The sequence below is a fragment of the Mustela putorius genome, unplaced genomic scaffold, assembly GCF_011764305.1.
Source record: "Mustela putorius furo isolate JIRA1106 unplaced genomic scaffold, ASM1176430v1.1 tig00000179_pilon_pilon_pilon, whole genome shotgun sequence".
Classification (NCBI taxonomy): domain Eukaryota; kingdom Metazoa; phylum Chordata; class Mammalia; order Carnivora; family Mustelidae; genus Mustela; species Mustela putorius.
In genome coordinates, this window is record NW_025421305.1 from 8386201 (window position 1) to 8408766 (window position 22566).

A 22566-nucleotide genomic window follows, 5' to 3' on the forward strand; every position below is an offset into this window, starting at 1 on the left:
CTCGGTTTGCCCACAACGCTTAAGTCCCCTGGGGAAATGGGGTGAGGACGCGGGAGCCTCCCTCAGCGTGTGTGACCCCCGTCTGGGCCTCCTAGGGCTACTTTATTCTTCGCAGCAAACCCCAGCGGCTCAGCACATCCATTTCACAGATGAGGAAACTAAGACTGGAGGAGGTAAAGGGCACGCGGCAGGAAGCGGGGGGGTGCTCCAGCCCAGCCGTACACTCTTTGGGGCTCCGGTGGCGACAGAGACACTTCAGCGAGGCAGGTTGTCAGGGCGCGCGGGCGAAGTGGCGAGTAAATATTTGGGGCTGTAACCCGGGCTCCGGCAACTCGCCGTCACTGCGGTTCCGCGGTGGGCGCGTGGCGAGGGCGGTGCCTGGGGGACAGGGGCGTCCCCGGCGCGGCTGCTGGGACACACCCGCCGGCCCCGCCCCGGCCCGCCTCCGCCCGCGGCTATAAGACCGGGGCAGGAGGGTGGCGGCGGCGGGAGAAAGAGCGGGAGTGTGCGCGGACCCAGGGGAGACGCGGCAGGAGCGCGGCCAGGCGAGCCAGACCCGCGGGGCGCGAGCGCGGACATAAACCCGGGTAGCGGCGCAGGCCTCGGCGCGAGCGGTCGCACAGTCTCCGGGCTCAGCATCCCGCAGGACCCTCCGCCGCGCGCGCGGGGCCGAGCCCGCCCATGAAGCCGCCCGCCGCGCAGAGCAGCCCCGCGGCCGCCGCGGCGGCAGGTGAGTGTGGGACCCCTAAAGCCCCGGCCCTTCGAGAGAAAGGGCGTCCCACGGCGTCCGTCTCCATCCTCACCCGCGGGACCCTGCTGCGGGCGGGTTCGGCCGTCCTCCGGCGCCGGGCTGGGGGACCCATGACGGACGCATCCCCACCCAATCTTCCCACCGCCTCCGGTTCGCGCGCGCCCCCGGGGGACGCGAGTGGCGGCGAGTCCCCGACCGCGCGTGGGAAGAGTTCCGCTGCGTCGATTAGCTGGGTGACCTTTGGTCGGCACCCCCACGCGGCGGAGGCTCAGTTTCCGCGTCGGTGGAATGGGCAGGGTAGTAGCACCGCTTCAGGGGCTGGTTGAGAGCAGCGAAGATGAGCGACGGGCAGCGCCAGCGTGGCTGTCACTCGGCACGCGCGCCGTGAATGCCGGCTCTCCTCGGGAATGGTGGCGGCCCCGTCCGGGCCCCGGGACGGGACGGCCGCGCCGCGCCAGCACCTGAGCCCGCCCTCCCCGTCCCCAGCCCCGGCCTTGGACTCGGCGGCCGCCGGGGACCTGACGGATGCGCTGTGCGAGTTTGACGCGGTGCTGGCCGACTTCGCGTCGCCCTTCCACGAGCGCCACTTCCACTACGAGGAGCACCTGGAGCGCATGAAGCGGCGGAGCAGCGCCAGCGTGAGCGACAGCAGCGGCTTCAGCGACTCCGAGAGTAAGTGTGGCAGTCGGGAAGGAGCGGGAGCCGGGGGAAGTCCCTGTAAGGAGCGGAGCGCGGGGGGGCTCGGGTCTCAGTTTGCCGATCTGTAGACCGAGGGATGGCGCCCAGCGCAGTGAGCCCACGACACCGCGCGGTCCTAGGACGCCCGCAGCGAGGGCAAGACCCCGGGGGCTGTCACTAGGAAGATCTCGGAGGGCCAGCTGGGCTACCTGCCACCTGCAGGTGTCCGGAGGCCTGAGGGTTTTAATAAAGCAGCTTGTCCTTTCTAGCCAGACGGGACTCTTGGGACCCCAGCCAGGCTTGTTTTCAGCTACCTCTCCTGCCTTCCCCTGCCTTTCTCTCTTTCTGCAGTCATTTTTTTTTTTTTTTTTTTTCCAGAGTGTGTGGGTCAAGTGCCACAGGAATGGGGGTGGAGGAAGATAGGGCAGGGCACAATACTGAAAAAATTTGTGACACCAGGAAAGATTTCATAAGCTGCTGTTCTTGGGATTTTTGAAATAACTTCTTGCGTTTTCTTCTGGCTCTGAGCTCCCAGACTTGCTGCTGTACTGCCCGCAGTTTTGAAAGACTCTCTGGCGCTACAGAGTTCAAGTATCCCTTTTCCTTCAGGCGGGCCCACCGCGGGGACTGCAGGCTTGCACATCTCCCCCCACCCACTCAGGCTGGAGAGGGAGCCAGAGCACATGGGCATAGAGGTGCCTCCTGGCAGCTTTTCTCATAAGCAAGACTACCCCTGGGTCTCTTTGTCTTAAACAACCTTACAAGGAGTGAGACAGCTTTTTTCCGAGGACCAAGTGGTCTGTAAGGATTATATAAATACCTGTTTCGGTCTCAAACAGCAAATTTGGTGGAACCCCTGGTGGCTCAGTTGGTTAAGGGTCTGCTCTCTGTTCAGGTCATGCATGATCTCAGGGTCCTGGAATGGAGCCCTGTGATGGCTTCTCCCTCTCCGTCTGCTGCTCCCCACTGCTTGTGCTCTTTCTCTCTCTGTCAAATAAATAAAATCTTAAAGTTTTTTTTAAAAGATTTTTTTTATTTATTTGACAGATAGAGATCACAAGTAGGCAGAGAGAGGAGGAAGCAGGCTCCCAGCTGAGCAGAGAGCCCGATGCGGGGCTCAATCCCAGGACCCTGGGAACCTGACCTGAGCTGAAGGCAGAGGCTTTAACCCACTGAGCCACCCAGGCGCCCCAAATAAATAAAATCTTAAAAACAAAACAAACAAAGAAACAAACAAAAAAAACAAAAACACTAACCAACGAATTTGGTGACTTTTCAGTATTATCTAATTGTTAGTTTTCAAATTTTGGATGACTTATTATTTCTCAAAGTGAACTTTTCTGAATAATTCTTGAGATTTCATTCCCTAGACCTGTTACCATCATGAATATCACTCCCTTTGCTGCCCTTGACTCTGGAAGTGAAAACATGACACAGTGACCTTTCCTTGTGATTCTCTTCTTTTGAAATCTGAAGCTCTTCCTTGTTCCAGGGCAAAGACACAGTCCCAGACCTCAACATGAGCTGTCTTCCTGAAAAGGAATAAAGGCACTCATCACCCTGTCCAGGGTTTGAGTCAGAAACCTGAGGTCCCTCTTGACTCTCCTTGGCAGCCCCGCCCAAGGGTTAGATTTAATTGCAGCTTTTGAGGTGAACGGGAATGGAATAGTGTGCTGTTAATTTTCTGTTTTGTATTTCTGGACTTTATGGGTAATGATGGGATCAATTATTTTTGAATTTCAAAGGGAAATCTAAAAACTTTTGAAATTTGTCTCACTATCTGGGGCCAAACTTATTATGTCTCCTGGGGCATGGAGCGAGTTATTCATCAAGTACCAATTCTCTCCCCCACAGGAAAGAAAGCTGGGACAGTCTGTCCAGTGCTGTGCTCTTGCAAAGAACAACTCCTTTCTAAACCACAGCAGCTTTTGGCTGGGATATGGTCTGAGCTGGCCCATCAGGGGTGATTGCAACTCCCTGGGAGTAGGATTTCAGTGTTGGTTTTCAGGGGCCTCAAAGACCAGGCACTCAGAAACACATTCTTAACGATTTGGGGGGAGACATTTGGAGTTGTCTACAGTTTCTCTTGAGGGGGGACATGCCCTTGCACGCACGTGTGTATTTTGTTTTCTGTTTTTGTTGTTAACTGTTTTGCTGACCTTTAGTTTGGTGGCTAGAGGCATAGTAGGGACAGTCTAAAGAAGGCTCCAATGACACTTGTCTTCCTTATAAATGTGTAGTTTGTCCCCCATAAGACTGGTTAGAAATAGTGTTGGCAGAAGCAGTGTCAAATAATAATTTCTTGAGGAAGCATAATGTTTGTCTCTTAACTACCACCAAGAACTGAGCACAGACATTTACTTATTCGATGTGTTTACCTGTTCACTGCTTTTCTGAGGAGGACAATGAAAGAGGTAGATCCTACTGAGATTTAGGCTACCAAAGGAGGACATACCAGGATAATGATCATAAAAGTAGCTCACTTTTACGAGCTACTCTTTATTAGGATTATTATTATTATTTATTAGCTCTTACTAGTAGTGGTCCATTTGCTGTGCTTTACATGTGTTATCTCATAGGATCTCTACCACAGTCCTAAAGACTGCTCTGGTCACCATGGATGGTTAGCCGGTCCTACTGGACCTGGGTCACTTGTGCCTCTTTATAGTGGTTGTGCCTGAAGGTGTCTCTTCAAGGCAGTGGTCATCTGCCTGGGTCAGTGGGGCCCAGGCTGAGTTCTTTGGGGGCCCTGGGCAGTAGGTGGGCCTCAGTTTCTCTAGCTGCGAAATTGAAAGGATGCTGCTTAGTAGTGCTAGTGGGAAACATCCATAGGCTCAACGATTTAGGAGAAAAAATTTGCTCTGTTTCATGCTTTCAGGAAAACATTAAAATGCATGCACCAGGCTCTGTTCTATAGATCAGATACAATTGTTCAAGTGTCTTAAATGGAAATGTTACAAATGAGCTATCAGCCAGTGGTCCTTGATTCTCACTCAGCCTCATCTAGGGCTCTATCACTCAAGAAAGGTAGCCACCTTACTCAGTAGCTCAAAGCAGCAATTCTTATTTTTGAAGAACCCTTCCTTAGGGGCGCCTGGGTGGTTCAGTTCGTTAAGCATCAGCCTGATTGTAGCTTAGGTCATGATCTCAGGGTCGTGAGATTGAGCTCCGTGTGTGGGCGCCATGCAGAACCTGCATAAGATTCTCTTTCTCCTCTGTCTCCCTCTGCCCCTACCCCCCAAAAAAGAAAAGGAAATAAAGAAAAGAACCCTTCCTTTTCTTACTAAAATAAAAAAAGGGTTGCTTGCATCCAAAGAAGAAACAGACTATTCCTTCCATCCAAAGAAGCAAATTACTTAGATAGAAGAATGTTCGTTTAATAAGTACTCCCTGTTCCCACTTACAGGGGGTCCTTTAGAGACATGAAGAGGACCAAAATGAAAATTGCAAGATCACGCCACATTCGGATGGCATTCAAATGGGGCTTGATCAAAACAGGCTGGTTCCTTTCCCCTAGACTTGGGTCCAACAGACACTTTGGTGGGAGCTGTCTTAATGTCAGCAGTAAAAGGGCGGTGTAATTAGGAGCTCGGGCAATGTTGTTCAAACTTGATCCTTAGAGGTTTGCCCCAGAGGCTATAAATTTCTTGGGTTTAAACTTATTTTAAAAAATATACTGCTTTTTAGTATTTTTTAAACAAAATATTATTTATTTCTGGGACAGAGAAACAGTGAGAGCAGGAGGAGGAGCAGGGAGAGTGGGAGAGGGAGAAGCAGGCTTCCTGGTGAGCAGGGAGCCCAAGCGGGTGCCTGCCGCCTGCCGCTGTCTGCTGTGGGGGTGGGGCTTGATCCCAGGACCCTGGGAGAGGGCAGACTCCTAACCACTGAGCCACCCAGGTGCTCCGATTTTTTCCATATTTTCAAAACTGTACATGCACACCATGATTCCTCAAATATGTTCAAAGAAATTTTCACTCAGGATTACCAAGTTTTAACCAATGTGTTAATTTATATTTTCATCGAATGATTTTATATGAACTTTAAAAGGTGGTAGGAACTTCCATCTTTGCCATGTTGGGGTTTCACACACCTTTTTCCTTTGAAGGGGGGTGGGGAAGTATTTTGCTACTTAACAGGAAGGATCCAAAGTCTCCTGTGTATGCAAGGGCTATTGTGATATTGTAGAACCGTCTTAGGGAATGAGGAACTGGCTCCTTTAGCATGCGCAAGACCAGAGCATTTGTATATCTTTGCCTAGACTCTTTCAGCGTGTGCACCTGCTGGACGCTGGGTGCCAGCTTGATAGTGTATTGGCAGATCCAGGATAGGAGCTCCAGAGGCTAGAATCTGAACTTGTTGAAGCCAGGAGAGAATGGAAGCTTAGGAGCCCTCAGGTGGCCCTGGCATGATGGTAGGGGTTCCAGGTGGGGGAACGGGGCTCACTTTGGCAGAGACCTGGAGAGGTGTCGAGAGGGAAGCTGGGGCTATAGTGTTGAAGGGAGATTCACCCCCATTCCCTGTGGCAAAAGGGAAACAGGTCCAAGGCTTTCTTTTTCCCAGTTAATTACTATAGTTTGCTTGTCTTCAACGTGTGGGATTGTTCTATATTTACAGGAGCTCTGGGCAAGGTTTACTGTCTGTGGCTTTCCTTCCCTCTGGAGTAGCACATGTCGGCACTAACCCTAAATTACCTTTCTCCCCTGCCCCCATGCTCCAAAAGCTCAACTACATTTTAAACAAGCGTCTGTTTTGACAGAGTTTCTAAAGCTCTGTTGGTGAGCACTAAAGCAGGCTGTTTGTATATCGAATATGCTGACATTTCTTCAGCTGGGGTCTTGGAAAACTTGGTCCCTGAGTGTGAGGTGCCTGGCTTCAGCTCGCCAAAGTTGCCTTGCCAAGGTCATTTCTAGTGGGACTTGGAGATGCTTGTGAGATGGGGCTTTAGAGCTGATTGAAGTCGATGCTGTGGAGCCTTGAAATATCTAGTCTTATCACCTACCAGTGTTCCCCAAATCACCACTGTGTGTGCCTCTCAGACCCCTGTTAATAGCAGCATCTGACACTGGGGTGGGGCGGTCACATGTTAATATGCTGTCCGTGAGCAACATGTTGGTATCATTTTATCAGACTGGCTGTTTGCGCAGGATGAAGTTCCAGAGGAGTGAAATGATCAGGAAGTCAGGCTTTCCTTACCTTTTCATCGACCACAATGCCTTCCATGAGATCTTCTTCATGGAGGGTGCTTCAAAAAGTCTGTGGAGTAAAATTTTATTGGATAAAAGGAAGCAAGGTCTAGAGGTTAGGCTCCTTCTGTGTTGATGGTTTGTTTTACGGAGGTTTATTCTCGAGTGCCTCCGAAGATAAGCTTCTCTTAAGAATTTTGTCACTCTTGGGATGCCTGGGTGGCTCAGTTGTTAAGCATCTCCCGTAGGCTCAGGTCATGATCCCTGGGTCCTGGGATACAGCTCTGCATTGGGCTCCCTGCTCAGCGGGAAGCCTGCTTTTCCGACTCCCTCCCCCTGCTTGTGTTCCCTCTCTCACTGTGTCTCTCTGTCAAATAAATAAATAAAATCTTTTAAAAAAGAAGAAGAATTTTGTTACTCTCTGAAGAGGAGGAGGAAGCTGGGCCGTAGTCTTGAGGGTTACTGTTCTCTGTGGTGACCTCTCCTCTCCTGAACATGTCATCCTCCATTTTGCCGGGAACTTTAGAAAAAAATAACAAGAACACCATAGGAATCATACCTGGAATGCCTAGTTATCTTTCCCCTTTTGCTGAAGAAGAAACTGAAACTCAGATGTGAAGTGATCTGCACAGGGTCTCACAGCTGTCATGGCCTCCAATCCCAGCTGTCTCTACTGTGGCAGCTTCTGCTGGGCTTCTTAGCAGCTTTGGGCTTCTTGGAAGTTGCTGTTTTCGTGAATGACGTGCGTACAGTATTACCACAGGGTGGAACTAAACTGTGGGCAGGTTTGGCTCAAGGAAGCTGGGGGCCATTTCCTGTTGATGGTTGAATATTTTGGAGCCTGGAATCAAGTCTGGCTCAGATTGTGCCCTGAAACTCATGGAAAGAGAGAGGAATCAAGGTGTGGCAATGTGCTGGTGTGTGAGCCTGTGTGTGTGTGGTGGTGGGGTGGGGGGGGTGGTTGGGAGGTGTAAGGGGAGAGGGGGAGTGGGGAGGGAAGTGAGCACATGCCTGCGTGTGTGTGTGTGTGTGTGTGTGTATTTATATATAGATACGGGAACCTCGTATTTTTTTCTCTCCCTCATTGGGGGAATGAATAACTTGAGTTCATTAGCAGTAAAAGGAATTTCTGATTATTTTAAGTTTGGTTTGCAACTGACTTTATTAGGCAAGTAACAGCCACTTTGTCTATATATTTTCTTTTTTTTTTCTTTTTATTTATTTATTTATTTATTTGACAGAGATTACACATAGGCAGAGAAGCAGGCAGAGAGAGAGGAGAAAGCAGGCTCCCCGCTGAGCAGAGAGCCCGATGTGGGACTCAATCCCAGGACCCTGAGATCATGACCCGAGAGAAAGGCAGCGGCTTAACCCACTGAGCCACCCAGGCACCACCCTGTCTATATATTTTCTAAGTTTGAGGAAAATATTTGGCTCAAAAAGACATTTTCACACCGGACTTTAAAAGGCCAAGAGGTCCACTGTGGCAAGGTCCTGGTACTATGACTCATTCTCTACAGAGTCTCAAAATCACCCGAGTGACCCAGAATTTTCCCTGAATCTTCACTGGATTCTTTTTTTTCCCTACCATTTTGCAATGGCCTTTTCCATGTTGAGATCATTCCTTCCCCGAAAACGCAATGACACGGGTCTACTTGCTATGAGGAAAAACAAATTGTGTGTGTGTGTGTGTGTGTGTGTGTGTCTCCCCCTCCCTCACCCCCATTTCCCCCCAAGAATGAGTATATGTGGCTGGAAAATTGTTGAGTTGGAGCAGAAAAGAGTTGAAGTCCAAAGCAGGGCAAGGGCAGGTGGTCAGGGTCGGGTGGAGTGAGGTGTGGTGAAACTGGCTCTCAAAGACCAGCTGCTTCTGGAAGATAGAGGCCAGAGGTGTGGCCACTGAAGTCTGGGCCCCAAGTCTCTGGGCTGGGCCTCTGGGCCAGGGATGGGGGCGATGCTCGTTGTGTCCCTCAGAACCACAGATTATGTGCCAGATGCCTCATATTCCTTCTTCTGGCTCAGGGGCCTGGGCATGAGGCTGGGCTCCCCAGGCCCTCTGTGGTTTTCCTGACCCTATGTCTTAACGTCATCTTTTCCCTACAAGTTTCTCAGGTTCTGCCTGTGGTAGTTCCCCTCCCTGCTGCGGGGTGTCACATAGTAATGCTCTGCTGTCGATCAGACATGACCACTTTCTTGTATGTAAGGGAAAGCCTTTCCCTTGGGAAAATCCAGACTGCTCTAGAGCTGGGCTCAGTGTTACTACAGTTGAGTTCCATGGAGTGCAAGTGTCCTGAGAAATATTAAGGCGCTGCCATGAAAAATGCACCCTGTAGTTCAATTTGAGAAGTAAGGATAAGCTGGTTTGTCCTGAGACCTTTTAGGGACGTTAAAGTGGGAGGACACAGTAGGAATCTCCAGGGGTGCTCCGTGTCTCTCAGACTTAGTTGATCGTATGGTTCTTCTTTCCAAAGGACCAATGTTCTGAGGAATATATTTTTGGGGAAATAATAAGTGTGAGATTTGGTATTTTGGATCTCAGTAGGTGTTCCTCATCAAGCCCTGCAGTGACTATGGTCCTTTTAGGTAATGTGAGCTGGACCTCTGAAGGCAGAAAAATTGGGAAGGTTGGGCATATTCGGAAGAGTGGACAAGATGGGTGTGTAGGTTAGGAAGACAGATGGTGCTGGGACCACTGGGTCAGAGGAGGCTGGGGAGAAAGGGAGCCCGGTGTAGTGCCTTCTCTCACCTGAAGAGCCTTCCCCAGGGCTCATCTCTGCTACAACCATGGCTGGTTCTGTGTTTGGTTTTAACCAGGAAGGTTGTTACTTTGTGACCTCAGAGGCCACATCCTGCTTCCGTTCGTTGGCTGCTCTGCCTTTGAGCCCTTCAAGTGGGTGCAGCTCAGCCACTAGCTCCCTTCTCGTGTCACAGCCGCGTGGCTGGGCTGGCTGTGGGTTCGTTTCCCTCTTCTTGGTAGGGCCTAGAGAAGCGGACTCTCAGAACTTAAGAGCTGGAAGGGACTGGAAGGGTTAGGAAGCCTTCCCATTTTCTTGGTGGCTAAGCTGAGACTCAGAGATACTCTCTTGCTCAAGGGCAAGTCCCGAAGTAGCTGAGCAGATTCCCTTGACTCCTAGCACAACCCTGCTTCTGGGACCTTGACTGGCTCTTGCTCTGGTCTTTAGGGGTCTGACAACAGAGGGAGCCACCAAATCACTCAAACTGTCTATAATTGACAATCTCTAGAAGAACTATTTATCTGACCCTCTAGCTTCTCTCAGAGTGTAGGTTCTCAGGAGAACCATGGCAGAGACTCTTGAACAGGCAGGGAGAATTATTATTATTATTATTTAAACATTTCTTCAAAAGATTTATTTATTTATTTGAGAGACGGGGGGAGAAGAGGGGAGGGGCAAAAGAAGAGGGAGAGAAAATCTCAAGCAGGTTCCCCGCTGAGCATGGAGCCGGCACAGGGGTTGGATCTCACAGTTGTGAGATAGTGACCTGAGCTGAAATCAAGAATCAGACTCTTAACCGACTGAGCCACCCAGGCACTCCCAGGAGGGAGGTTATTAGGTAATGGGATCCAACCTTGTATTTGTATTGTAGGAAATACAGAGGGCAGAAGGAACCTTTTTTAGGAAAGATGATCCATTAGGTCTAAAATCCCAACCCTGCCGCCCTACCCCCCACCCCGTCAGCCAAGCATTGGCTGGATTGTCAGACACCTGGGCAGTGGGCTCCTATGTGCTGCAAAGGAGTCTGGTCCGGTCATGATAATGCTAGCCTACTCTGTATTCTTCAGGGAGGCAAGGACCTTGGTGTGCATGACACATTCACACACATTCACACACACACACACAGGCACAGTCCCTGTCTCAGATCATTTTGGGGGCATAAATATAAAATCTGGAAATCAGCTTGTTTTCTTTACCAATTCGCTCTTTTTGGAGAGGAGCTCTTGGTTACCAATAGACTGTGGGCTGAAAACCACCTTGAGTGAGTTATGTTTTCTTTCCTGAAAGGTGCAGATTCGCTCTATAGGAACAGCTTCAGCTTCAGTGATGAGAAACTGAATTCTCCTACAGACTCCGCTCCGGCTCTGCTCTCCCCGGCTGGCAGTCCTCGGAAAGGTGAGCTGGTTAGCTGCGGTGTGAGTGTGTTTTAGCTTCTTACTGCTGTCCCCTCCTTCAGTCTTCTCTCCTCCCCCTCAGCCCTGATCAATCTTCCCCAAATGTGCAAAACAAATAGAACTAACATCCTCCTAGGGGACGGTGTGAAGGGCAGTTCGTTCTTTCTCAGGATTCTGATCAGTGTGAAAATGAATCAGATAAATGGAAGAAGCCAAATTCGCAGGGAGAGAGAAAACCTGTATTCCCCAGATTCTGCTTTCTCTCTCACGTGGTGTGATCAAGGCTGCCAAATGACAGAGCTCTCTCCCCGACTGGTTGGTTCTAGAATTGAAAACTTAGCAGCAGTTGGGGTTTGCAGAAAGTGGGTTTCTTTCCATTGGCATTAACTAGTTGATCAACGCTTTCAGATTAGTAATTTAACAAGTCAGTAAATTAGGGTCATCCTCATGAGACAAGCGATGATCTGACATGATTTAAAATAGCAGGCCCCAGCCCGGCTCTCCTGTGATATTAATAGACCTAAAAAAGTTTTTAAAGATGCATGAGCAGTTTCTTATTTTTTGGCACTTGTCAAGTGTCTCCAGCTAGAGAGCTGAATGTTCTGTTATACTGGACAAGTGCCCTTTTGAAAACAAAAGGAGTTTTTTCCTCAAGAAACATTATACTTACTGAAAATAGTTGCAGAATGCTATAAAAATGGAGCAGAGTTAAAAAAAGAAATATGAAGATCCTATTAATGTTCTCACTCTTGGCATTAAGGAGGAATTTCCCTCTTTTTCAAAAAAATGATTTTTAAATTCTCCTCTCAACAGAGCAGTGTTAGCATCAGCCCCCGGGGACTCTGCAATTGTCCAGCTCCCTGAGGGTAAAACAGAGCTATTGAATTCAGAGCAACGGAGCAGTCTAGGAAGTGGCTTCAGCAAGTGCCCAGATTGCCACCTGATGCTCCGGAGATAGGAATTAAAGAGGGAGAGAAAGCTCTAGAGGGAGAGAAAGCTCTAGTGGCGGATTGACTTTAAAAGCTAAGAACAATGAGCTGTTTGTAGCCAGCAAGGGTTAATTAATAAAGCTCTCCAGGAATGCATTTTGGAGAAGGCATGAATAATGAGCTCTACAGGAAAGCCTATATATCTCTGGATCCAGAGATAAGAACCTGTTGCCTTGTGCGGCCACCAGGATGGGACCAGGCTGTCCCGGACCCGGAAGCCTCCCGGCACCTTCCCCGCACCGTTTTGACAAAGCTCGGTGTCTTTCCGTTCCGTTGCTACTGGAGGGACTCTGAGCGCTGCACCGTGGCCCTGGGGTGGCAGCAGGAACAATAATGGGGCAGAGGTGAGGCGGAGCGGGAACACTGACTCCGGGTGTCTGCTCTGCACAGTGCCATGCTTACCGAGTATTTTTTGACAGATTAATCCTACATAGTCAAAAAATCAAAACGTTTTTAAGAAAACTATTTTTTTAAAGATCTTTAAAAATTTTTTTATTTATTTGAGAGAGAGAGAGAGAGAGCGAGCAAGCGCAAGTGGGTGGGAGGGGCAGAGAGAGAGAGGGAAAACCAGACTCCCGCTAAGCACGGAGCCTGATGTGGGACTCGATACCAGGACCTTGGGATCACGACCTGAGCGGATGACAGACGCTTAATCTACTGAGCCAAATCAGAACTTCTTTTCTTCCCCTGCAGCCCCTTACTCCTCCTGCCCTTTTAAGGCAGTGAAGGGAGATTTTCCTTCCAGGTTGTTGGGGTGGGGGAGGCGTGAGGGCTGATGAACAGAAAAACACAAGGAGGAGACATTTTGGCAGGTCTTCAGAGTCAGCGTCTGAGTTGACTGTAAGTAAACGTGGAGCAGACACCGAGCACTGAGGGTTGGTACAGGACGCTTGAAAATCAGGTCCCTGAAGATGAGTGAGGCAAAAGGGGCCACACTACCCTGGGAACCGAGGGCGCCCTGAGCTGTTGTTGATAATGGAAACTGAAGGTCGACTCTTGTTTTTCAGCCAAACTAGGAGACACGAAAGAGCTAGAAGACTTTATTGCTGATCTGGATAGAACATTAGCAAGTGAGTACATGCCTGGTATTTAAAAAAAAAAAAAAAAAAAAAAATCAAACGGAAAACCAACCACCCCTGCTGATAAAGTGCCATAATATTTACCAGCTTGCCTGGGGCAGGAAGTTACATCATCAGGCTTCTTTAGGTTCTGAAACCCAAGAACTCTAGTGGTTCAGAAAAAAGTTCTGAGGATAAGCCTGCGTTCATGTGGATCTTGGCCCTTTCCAAAGGCGGAGAACAGGCCACCGGCAAACAATGACATTTTGTTTGAGAAATGCAGAGTAGGGGTGAGAGGAAGATGGGAGCCTTACCACCACGAGAGCCTGGCAGGCTTTTCAGGGGAGAAATGAGCCGACTGACTGCAAAAGCAATGTGCTAACACGACAGGTGGTTCCATCCCACGGACCGGGGAGGTCCTCTCAGGTTAGATCCAGGAACTTGGAGAGGTCTGACTTCTACAGGGTTGGGTCCCAAAGGAAAGAATTGGCCTGGGAAGACCCCGTAACCAAAGGCCCATGACAACTGGTGAAAGACTGAAGTACACACTACCTTGTTTCCCATTTGGCGGTTACAGTAATGGTACCCCTTTTGTGTGATTGAAAATGTGGGGAACTGAAGATACAGACCATAACTACGATGGGGGCAGAAGATGGAGCCCTCAGAATTCATCTACCCACTCAGTTTTAAAAAGAAAGGATCGTGGGGCGCCTGGGTGGCTCAGTGGGTTAAAGCCTCTGCCTTCGGCTCAGGTTGTGATCCCAGGGTCCTGGGATCGAGCCCCGCATCGGGCTTTCTGCTCAGCGGGGAGCCTGCTTCCCTTCCTCTCTGCCTGCCTCTCTGCCTACTTAGGATCTCTGTCTGTCAAGTAAATATATAAAATCTTAAAAAAAACAAAAAACAAAAAAACCCATGGTGGGTTAAAAAGAAAGGATCTTAAGAGCCAGAAGGATCAACTAGAGCTTCTGGGATAAAAATCTGACCAGCTGTACTCTTGGCGGGCCTTAGGCAGTCATAGAGCAGAAGAATTTTGTCCCAGCCTCTTAATTTTTCAATGAAAGTGTTGATTTTCCCTAAGAAATATTTTTTTGCTGTACTCTGCTAAACGGCCAGGTCAAACCTGAAAAATTAGATCCGAAGTTTGTTAATTAAAAATGACTCTGTTTCTGACACCAAGACCTAACTGTGAGTAGGAAAGTCCTGGTGTTTTTCCTATTCATTGGAGAATTTTATGGCTCATTCTCTTCCATGCCGTACCATCCAGCCCACATCAGAAGACTAAGGCCTGTTTTGACAGAGATTATAGTAATTACAGCGCAGTTCAGGTGAGACCCAGGTACCAAGCCTGCCTCTTCATGGAAACTGCAGCCGGCTGCCTAGCTGTACCAGTTAATCCGACGTACATCACGTGGGAAGCCCGCCATGACGTGTGGTGCCTTTATGCCTGTCTGTGGTGGTGTGATCTGGTTAAGCGTAGGAATCGGAAACCTTTGTGAGTGGCTAACTTATTTCTTCCCTCTTCACAGGCATGTGAAACCGGGAGAAGGTCTGGGTCCTTCCATCATAAGGAGAAGCTTTGGAAAGCTCCAAGGACCTGGTAAAATCAGCGACGGAATTTGCTGCCAAAGCGGAGATGAGCGCTCACCTACCCCCGGGCCATGCTCCGGCTTGTCCTAACACCAGCCTTTAAGATCATCTCTGGGCAATTTAGACAGTGACACTGACTTGGTTTACCAGCTTGCAGCGTATTAGAACGGATGATCCACGCTAATATTCTGTTTTCTCTCGGAACTTAGCTTTCCCGTAATTTAAAGTGCTTTTATGAACATATTTGTAATTAATTATATATAGTTGGAAACAGTAATATGCTTTTCCCAGTATAATATATTTTTGTATGCAAATAAAATTTGAACTAGAGTCTGTATTTTGTAAGCTTTTTCTTTCTTTCTTTCAATATATTTTCATTTAAATAATATTCTGGTGGGAATAACACACCTCTTGATGTCAAACAAGGGCTTTGGGTGCTGCCAGGTTGCTCTAGACAATAGGCTGGGGAACTTAGGGATCTCTTTGGAGCTCCTTCAGTACTCCAGAGGGAAATGCTAACATATGATTCGTGGGAAATTTTAATTTGAGGATTGGGGGCTTTTTTATTGAGGTATAGTTGACATACAATGTTACATTAGTTCCAGGTATCCAACATAGTGATCTGACAATTCTATGCATTACTGGATGCTCATGGTGATAAGTCTGTCACCGTAGGAAGTAGTAGGATATTATTGGCTATATTCCCTACACTACACTTTTCATCTTTGACTGAGGGTGGTGGTTTTAATGGAAGTTGGGTTTTACCTCCATCTCTATTCTCCTCATATCTTACCACCTTTTCAGGGGCCGTGGGCTCTTTCCTTCAATTAAGGGAAACAGTTGTTGCACTCAAAATCCAGGACTGTAATATGAAGGAACTTTGGGGCAGCTGGAGGACTTGAAAATGATGGTGCTCTTATCAGATCTGTGTGCTGAGGAAGATTTGATGGTGTTGGCCTTGATGCTTGTGTTCAGGTGTCTTCTGTGGAGCCAGAGGGTTCTGATGAAAGGTCCTCCACAGTCATGGGCTTTGCATGTGGAAGACAGTTACCACCTGCACTCCCTGCCACCTGCCTTTTGGGGAGGATGGAGAGAGCACAAAATCAGGAAAGTTCCTGATTTTTTAAAATCTGTGTTTTTCTATCTTTAAAACCCTGAAGTAGGGGTGCCTGAATGGCTCAGTTGGTTGGGCAACAAAGTCGTGATTTTGGGTGAAGTCATGATCCTGGGGTTGTGAGATCGAGCCCCATCCCATGTCAGGCTGTTTCTCTATGGTCTCCTGGAACTGGAATTCCCAAAGTTAGAATTATAGCATATGTGGCTTTGTGGACTGTTGTGAGGAGAAGGTCAGTGGTTTGGGGAAAAGAAGTGCATTTCTTTAGGGCATTGTTGGGGTGAGGGTAGTTTGTATTTTATAAACAATTGTATTTGTATTTTAGAAACAATCTGTTAGATGCATAATTGGGGACAAGAAGGCTGTGGGCCATATAGGTTGAGGCCATAGGTTGAGGTTCTGGGTATGTTAAAAAGAGTGTTTTCTGTATTTCCCAAGATGCATTTTGAGAAGCACATTCCTAACCTGTTTTGAAAAATAGGTATAAGATCATAGGTACTTGAAAAATCTATGATCCACTTTGAGATTTCTCATGCACATTAGTACATAAAATGTTTAGGGTTCAGTCTAAATTGATGGGTCAGAGAACCCAAATACAGTAGCTTAAACAATATACAAGTTTTTTTTCTCAGAGAACCCAAATACAGTGGCTTAAACAATATACAAGTTTTTTTCTCACTAACAAGTGAGCAGTACAGGGTTGAGTGCCTCACTGGTCCAAAGTGGCTGCTCCTGCTCTTGTCATCACATTTACATTCTGTCCAGCACAAAGGAGAAAAAGCTAGACAAGTACAGGCTTATTTCTTTCAATGACACGGCTAGAGGGGATGCAGATTCCTCAGCTCATATAACTTTGTCCAGATCTTAATTATATAGTCATTCCCAGTTATAAGGGAGGCTGGGGAAAAAAGTCTCTAACTGGGCTAAAATTTGAGAGTTCTATATTTAAATAAAGACCAAGTGGATGGTGCTAGAGGACAGCTGGTCATGTCTGCCACAGAATGTCAAAGGTTTTGAGAAATCCTATAGCCAAAAGACATTTTTTAAATAAAAAAACCTACCAATAATCCATAGCATATAAGGGAAATGCCATTGTACTTGATCTTGCTTCAGTGAATCTATTGCAGCCCACCACCACCAAGACCAGAGAGCCAACAGCGTGGCCCTTGCAAACTGCAGAATTGTTATGCAGAATAAGTGTCAGCCAGTGGACTTTTCTGAACAGACCAAGACCAGATACTGAGCATGCAGAGCTCGTAGGAAGTGAATAGTCTGTTTTTGAGCTTGGGAAATTTGCGCTCTAACTTCTGGGAGGAACAGCTAAAGCAAAACAAAACAAAAAATGTGACACCGAAGTAAGAGCACAGCGTGCCAGCCCAAATACTCACACACCAGCCAGCCTCTGGGATGGGACAGAGGAACCAATAGACACCTCTTCTTGGGGAATTATGATGGAGGCTGGCCACATAGCACATCCGTCTATGGTGTGAGACGGCACATCTGAGCCAGGGTGAGGGATATGGGGAGAGGTTGGTGGTGATGGGTGGCCTACTGGCAATCAGCCAAGACTGGGGATGCTGACATGTTGCCGCAGAAATATCCTTTTGGGTATGGATGGGGAAAAAGAGAAGCTATGGGGTTTCAGACTAGACCAGGTTAAAATCTCTTGGTGCCATGTTGCATCTGGGCAACCTCGGGCAAGTGTATCCTCCTTTCAGAGGCTCTGTTTCCTTATTTATAAAATGGCGGTGTGAGTCGTGTCTCCCTGGGGTCATTGTGAAGAACAAATACAGAAGATGTAAAAGCCTCTGGCAGTCTTCCTACCCCTCCTCCTGATACCACAAAGATATTGGGCTCCTGTACTGAGGTCAAAATGAAGCTCCACCTCCAGTGGTCACAGAGGGCAGTTCAACCCCACTGTTCCTCATCTGATCGAAGAAAGCCAGATGCTCTGGTCTCATGGGGCCAGCGGGAGCGAGGCAGGAGAGAACACAGGACAGAGGGAAGGGAGAGAGGCTTCAAGCCGCTGCCTTGCAACGTACCGGATTTGGGCCTCTCTCTGTGCCTCAGTTTCCTCCAGGTTCAGCCCCTATAATCGAGTGGGCTCTGGCCCGACCTCAGACTGGCAGCTCTTCTCTGAGAGGCAGATGGGGTATTTTTCTTGTTTTTTTTAGTATGTGTTTCCTCCACACCCTTCTTCTCCAAAATGTTTTCCTTTTGCTAATTTATTTGGCTAAGAAGGTTTGTGGTGACAGACACCAAACAGGAAATGGCTGTCATAGCTGCTGTCTGCAACTCTGTTTTTTTTTTTTTTTTTTTTTAGGCTTTCTCCTGCATAGCTCACCTTCTCTGTGTTGCTTGGTATTGATTTAAATGCGGGGCTAAGTGGAAGGGGAAAGGGAAAGGGAAACATATTTTTAGAAAAGAACATTTTCCTTGAAGTTCAGAGTTTATTAAAGGTTAAGGATTATACACAATGACAGTGTTAGTTGGCTTCCTTCCACCACAGGGCCTTTGCACTTACAGTTCCCTTTGCCTCCGAGGCTCGCTCTCCTTTGTTTTTCTAGTTAATTCTACTTCTTTACGATTACCTCGAGGGTCATGTCCTCAGAAAATCTTCCTACCTGTCCTCCCTTCCCCCAGTCTAGGCTGGGTCCTTGCTGCTCTTCTGATAGAGCCCTTTTTGAGTACACTCATCCTGGTTTCAATGAAATGGTCATTAGTGTGATTTTCAGGGATTACTTTTTCCCTACCCTACTGCAAGTGGACCAGAAGCTCCACCAAGGCAGGGACCATCTCTGGTTTGGCGTGCCCCAGTATCTGCCAGTGCTTGACACGGCTCCTAGTACATAGTAAGTGTTCAGTCTGTACCTATTCAAGGAATGAGGGAAACTTCTCATCCTTTCCCCGACCCAGGAAGGTTGGGCATAAGGCATTGTCGGCGGGGTGCTTGTTTGCCTCGGCTGTGCTGTCCCCTCGCAGGTTTTTTCTGCTTCCCTTCCCAGGGTCTTGCTCCCACCCTACAAAGCATCTGAAGGATTGATCCAGACCAAGAATGCATTAAAGGGCCCATACCAGTCTTTCCCCAGCTACTTCTCATTTATAGGGTGAGAAGGGGTTGTTGAAGACAGAAAGACCTTTGAGGCCCAAAGGAACAAATCTTTACTGGTAGAATTTCAGACACCCTAACTGGTACTACATGGAAAGAGGCGGACTTCCTAGTCACTAGGGAGATGTCTGATGTTAGGCAGACCCAGACACTGACATAGCATTTTTTTTTTTTTTTAAGATTTTATTTATTTATTTGAGAGAAAGAGAGAGAGAGCATGAGCAGGGGGAAGAGTAGAAGCAGAGAGAGAAGCAGAGTCCCCACTGAGCAGGGAGCCCGATGTGGGGCTTGATCCCCGGATCATGACCTGAGCCAAAGGCATATGCTTAACCGACTGAGTCATCCAGGGGCCCCTGACACAATACCATTTCCTAGAACTCCAAAATTCTAAAGTCAATAAAATGTGCGCCCCATTGTGGAGAGAATATGATGAATAAACTGAGTGTATGAGAATGTGTCCGTGTGTGTATATGTGTGCATATGCTTGTGTGTACTTGCTTGGATGTGCATGTGTATGTGTGTGTGCATGCGTGTGTGCATGTGTGTGTTATGGATTAGTTAGAAGGAAGGAGAAGACATAGGCTCTGGTTTGGAAGACCCATGGGAAAACGCAGGGCCGTGGGAGGGTCTAGGTTGAACTGCTCCCTAGACAGTTAGGCTCTCTGGGCCTGGGCTGGCCCTCCCTGCCTCTGATGGGCTTGTCCTTGCTGATCAACATTGCAAAATAGGATTGCTTTTGTAATTGAGTTTTCATGCCTCACATGGGAAGGGCCCATTGGCTTGTACTCCTGGGAGACGTGTGACCTGTTGTCCTAGGCTCCCGGCCAAAGCCTATTCTGGAACCAGAAGATCAAGACTTGGTTGTAGATTGTAAGCCAAAGGAAGCCCCTATCCAGCCCAGAACAGGTCTGGGAGGGGCAGGACCAGGGGGTGGCCCATCACCAGTCAAGTGTATCTGGAGGGCAAGGCCTTGAGCTGCAGGAAGGAGGTCCTGGGAGCCGTGGGTTAAGGGGGGGGAGTGGCAGAGTCTTCAAGGAAGGGATTCTGAGTGGGAAGCCTGCCCCTGCTTAGGAAAGCAGGAGTGTGGAGTAAGTTCCTAGGGTAACTCAGGGAGCTGACGTGAGTTCAGCATCATTCTGGAAGGTGGGTCGGCTGCACAACTTTCAATCCAAACAAGGGCTGCCGTCTGATCACTTGTCCCAGTCCTGCCCCTGACCGGCTGTATCTCCTTGGGCTGATACACAGAAAGCTCATCTAGTCAAGCTGTCTCATTCTAAGCACCAGAAAATGGACACGGGGCCAACTGGTTAAGTGACCCTTAGACAAAAGTCTCAGACAAAGGAGGTTCAGGAAGGGGAAATCAGAGACGTAAATGCACCAGGGAGAAAATGAGCTCCCCAAATCCAAATTACAATTAACTGTCACTATCTCAAGATCTGGGCCAGATAGAGAGATTAACCCGGCCCAGAAAGACCTTGGTTTACCAATTGCTTGAGCACAGATAAGAGAAGTTGCATAAGGCCAGAGGGCTAGAGAGCCAGGGAGCACGCAGACCAGGAAAACACTGTGGGAGGGAAGCCACCTTGATCTGAGGAAGCCCATTGTACTAAGATTAGAGTCTGCACTCCAAGAGGCTCTGACACTGGTGAGGGCCATGGCCGGTGAGGCCCAGGGCACATGGGAAAATGAGATTTTGATCCTTCTCTGATTTTTATTTTATTTTTTAAATTAAAATATTTTTTATTATTAACATACAATGTGCTATTTGTTTCAGGGGTACGGGTCTGTGATTCATCAGTCTTACACAATTCACGGAGCTCACCATAGCACATACCCTCCCAATGTCCATCACCCAGACACCCTATCCCTACCCCCCACCCCCCAGCAACCCTCAGTTTGTTTCATGAGATTAAGAGTCTGTTATGGTTTGTCTCCCTCTCTGGTTTTGTCTTGTTTCATTTTTCCCCTCCCTTCCCCTATGATCCTCTGCCTTATTTCTCAAATTCCTCATATCAGTGAGATCATAGGATAATTGCTTTTCTCTCATTGACTTATTCTGCTTAGCATAATAGCCTCTAGTTCCATTCGCGCTGTTGCAAATGGCAAGATTTCGTTTTTTGATGACTGTGTAATATTTTGTGTGTGTGTGTGTGTGTGTGTGTGCGTGTGTGTACCACATCTTCTCTGCAGTCAAATGTTCTACCACTGAGCTATATCCCCACCACATCTCTGATTTTTAAATCTTGACTGAGACAGTGAAGACTGCTTCTCCTGGGTGGGCTGCTGAACGGTGTTTTTCAGACTGCGCACACTGTTCTAATTTGTGATCTGAGACACCAAAGAAGAAAAGTTTTCCTTGTGTGAATCCTGCCTTTTTAATTCCCACATTCTGGGGTTCAGAATGCCCTTCGTGTTGTAGTCAGTCCTGTTTTAGAAGGCAAATGGTTTCCTCACTGGAAATGAAAAAAGAGACAGATGTGCTGTCATTATCCAAAAGGTCGGATTAACATTTTCTCCCGATAATGAAGACTCTGTGTGGAGAATCGCTTCTTTATTTCTCTTAAGATGATCAAACCCTGGCTTGTGTTTCTTGGCCTGTGCAGAGAGACTCTTTTTCTGAGTGGCATATCGGCCGCATGGCCGGAGAGAGACAAGGGAAACCTGGAGATGATCTGAAGGGAGTTATGAGGCATCAGGAAATAAAACCGCTCATTTCAGAGGGCTGGGCTTACATTGTTCTGCTTTCCTGAAAGACTGACTGGCAATTTAATGCCACTTAAGAGAGGTTGCCATGCTTTTTGTATCACCAAAGAGGGAAAAGGGATTTGGAGCTACGCTGGACACACTAATCTGGTGGTGAGTGTGTAGGAGGGTCGGGATTTGCTTTTTCCTGAGGCTTTGTCATTTTTAAAGGATAGATGCTCATTGATTTGAAAGGATGTAGGGAAGAACCCTTCCGAAAGGAGAGGGGTGGCCTTGACCACCAGGTTTTCCCAGCCCTGTGGGAAAGGGCTTTCTAGGTCTCGGATCCTCAGAGTGCGGGCCTCTTGAGCTGTTTCTACATTAGAACTTGGAATTCGACTTTGACGGCGCCTCGGTGCACACAGCCCGCAGGGCAGGCTAAAAATGAGAATCTGGTGTGAGGCCCACCTAATGTCACAATTTCAGCTACATCCCGTTCGGCCATGGGATACAGGCAAAGTCAAGCGAAGTGAGCCCTTTCCAGGGTAGCTTGACAGCCTCAGAGGTCACGACAGGGTTTCCAAAGGCAAGGACATCCTGTTCTGGGTTTTAAATAGGTAAGTCTGGCATTCAAGGAGTGTGAAGTAATCCTCAAAGATGGCCTCTTAAGGAGGGATGTTTACGTGAAGGCAATGCTGAGTGAAGCCACTCTAGAGCTTTTCAAGAGGAGCTCTGTGAGATCTCGTGGCGGGCATTCAGTGCCAATTACAACAGAACCATGTATGGGGGCTTGGACAGAGGGGGCCTCATCTCTTTCCCAGGGCAGCCCGGTGAGGCAGGCCTTACCATCCCCATCCCACAGACAAGGAAAACGAGGCTTAGGCCACCATAGTGCTGAGAAGGATGGGCCCAGCCGGGTTAAACATCTGCTTTTTTTTTTTTTTTTTTTTTTAAATCATACCAGCCAGCCCTTAAGGAAAGTTCTGGGTTAATTGGTTTCTTGATACTTAAGTCTCAGAGGCTGGCCTCCTGGGGACTTTGGTCAGGCAGAACTTTTGGAGACTTTGCCCCTTGTCAATGAAACTTAGTGTTTGACTCATCTTCCAGCCAACGGCTGACACTCTCAGAACCAAAGTCAGTCTCACTGTGGGTAACAGATGACTTCCAGAGAAGGGGCTGATGAGTGGGGCTCTGCTGCCCATGCCAGGCCCTAGGTCAAACGTGGAAAAGCAGAAACAGAGAAATTACCTGAAGAGTGCAGAGAACCAGCTTCTTTAGGAGCCAAG

General features: G+C 48.2%; 1 protein-coding gene across 3 annotated transcripts; it reads left to right on the plus strand.

Annotated features, from left to right (window-relative positions):
- The first annotated feature begins 465 nt into the window (after positions 1–465).
- On the plus strand, positions 466–14705 carry RGCC (regulator of cell cycle). Of its 3 annotated transcripts, XM_004759286.3 has the most exons (5): positions 473–730; positions 1238–1423; positions 10635–10742; positions 12738–12800; positions 14315–14705. In XM_004759286.3, the coding sequence occupies exons 1-5, from the start codon at positions 682–684 to the stop codon at positions 14320–14322; spliced, it is 414 nt and encodes a 137-aa protein (XP_004759343.3). In that variant the 5' UTR covers positions 473–681; the 3' UTR covers positions 14323–14705. The 3 variants fall into 3 exon arrangements, with proteins under 3 accessions (XP_044932557.1, XP_004759343.3, XP_044932556.1); XM_045076621.1 differs by lacking the exon at positions 12738–12800; XM_045076622.1 differs by lacking the exons at positions 10635–10742; positions 12738–12800; positions 14315–14705 and adding an exon at positions 3284–4352 and having other exon boundaries at positions 466–730.
- Positions 14706–22566: the final 7861 nt, after the last annotated feature.

What these genes read in the sequence shown, in the direction of transcription:
- RGCC (XM_004759286.3), top strand. Translation starts at nt 682, where the DNA reads ATGAAGCCGCCCGCCGCGCAGAGCAGCCCCGCGGCCGCCGCGGCGGCA. An exon ending in CGGCTTCAGCGACTCCGAGA is followed by an intron (nt 1,424 to 10,634) that starts GTAAGTGTGGCA and finishes CTTTCCTGAAAG; the next exon opens with GTGCAGATTCGCTCTATAGG. An exon ending in GGCTGGCAGTCCTCGGAAAG is followed by an intron (nt 10,743 to 12,737) that starts GTGAGCTGGTTA and finishes CTTGTTTTTCAG; the next exon opens with CCAAACTAGGAGACACGAAA.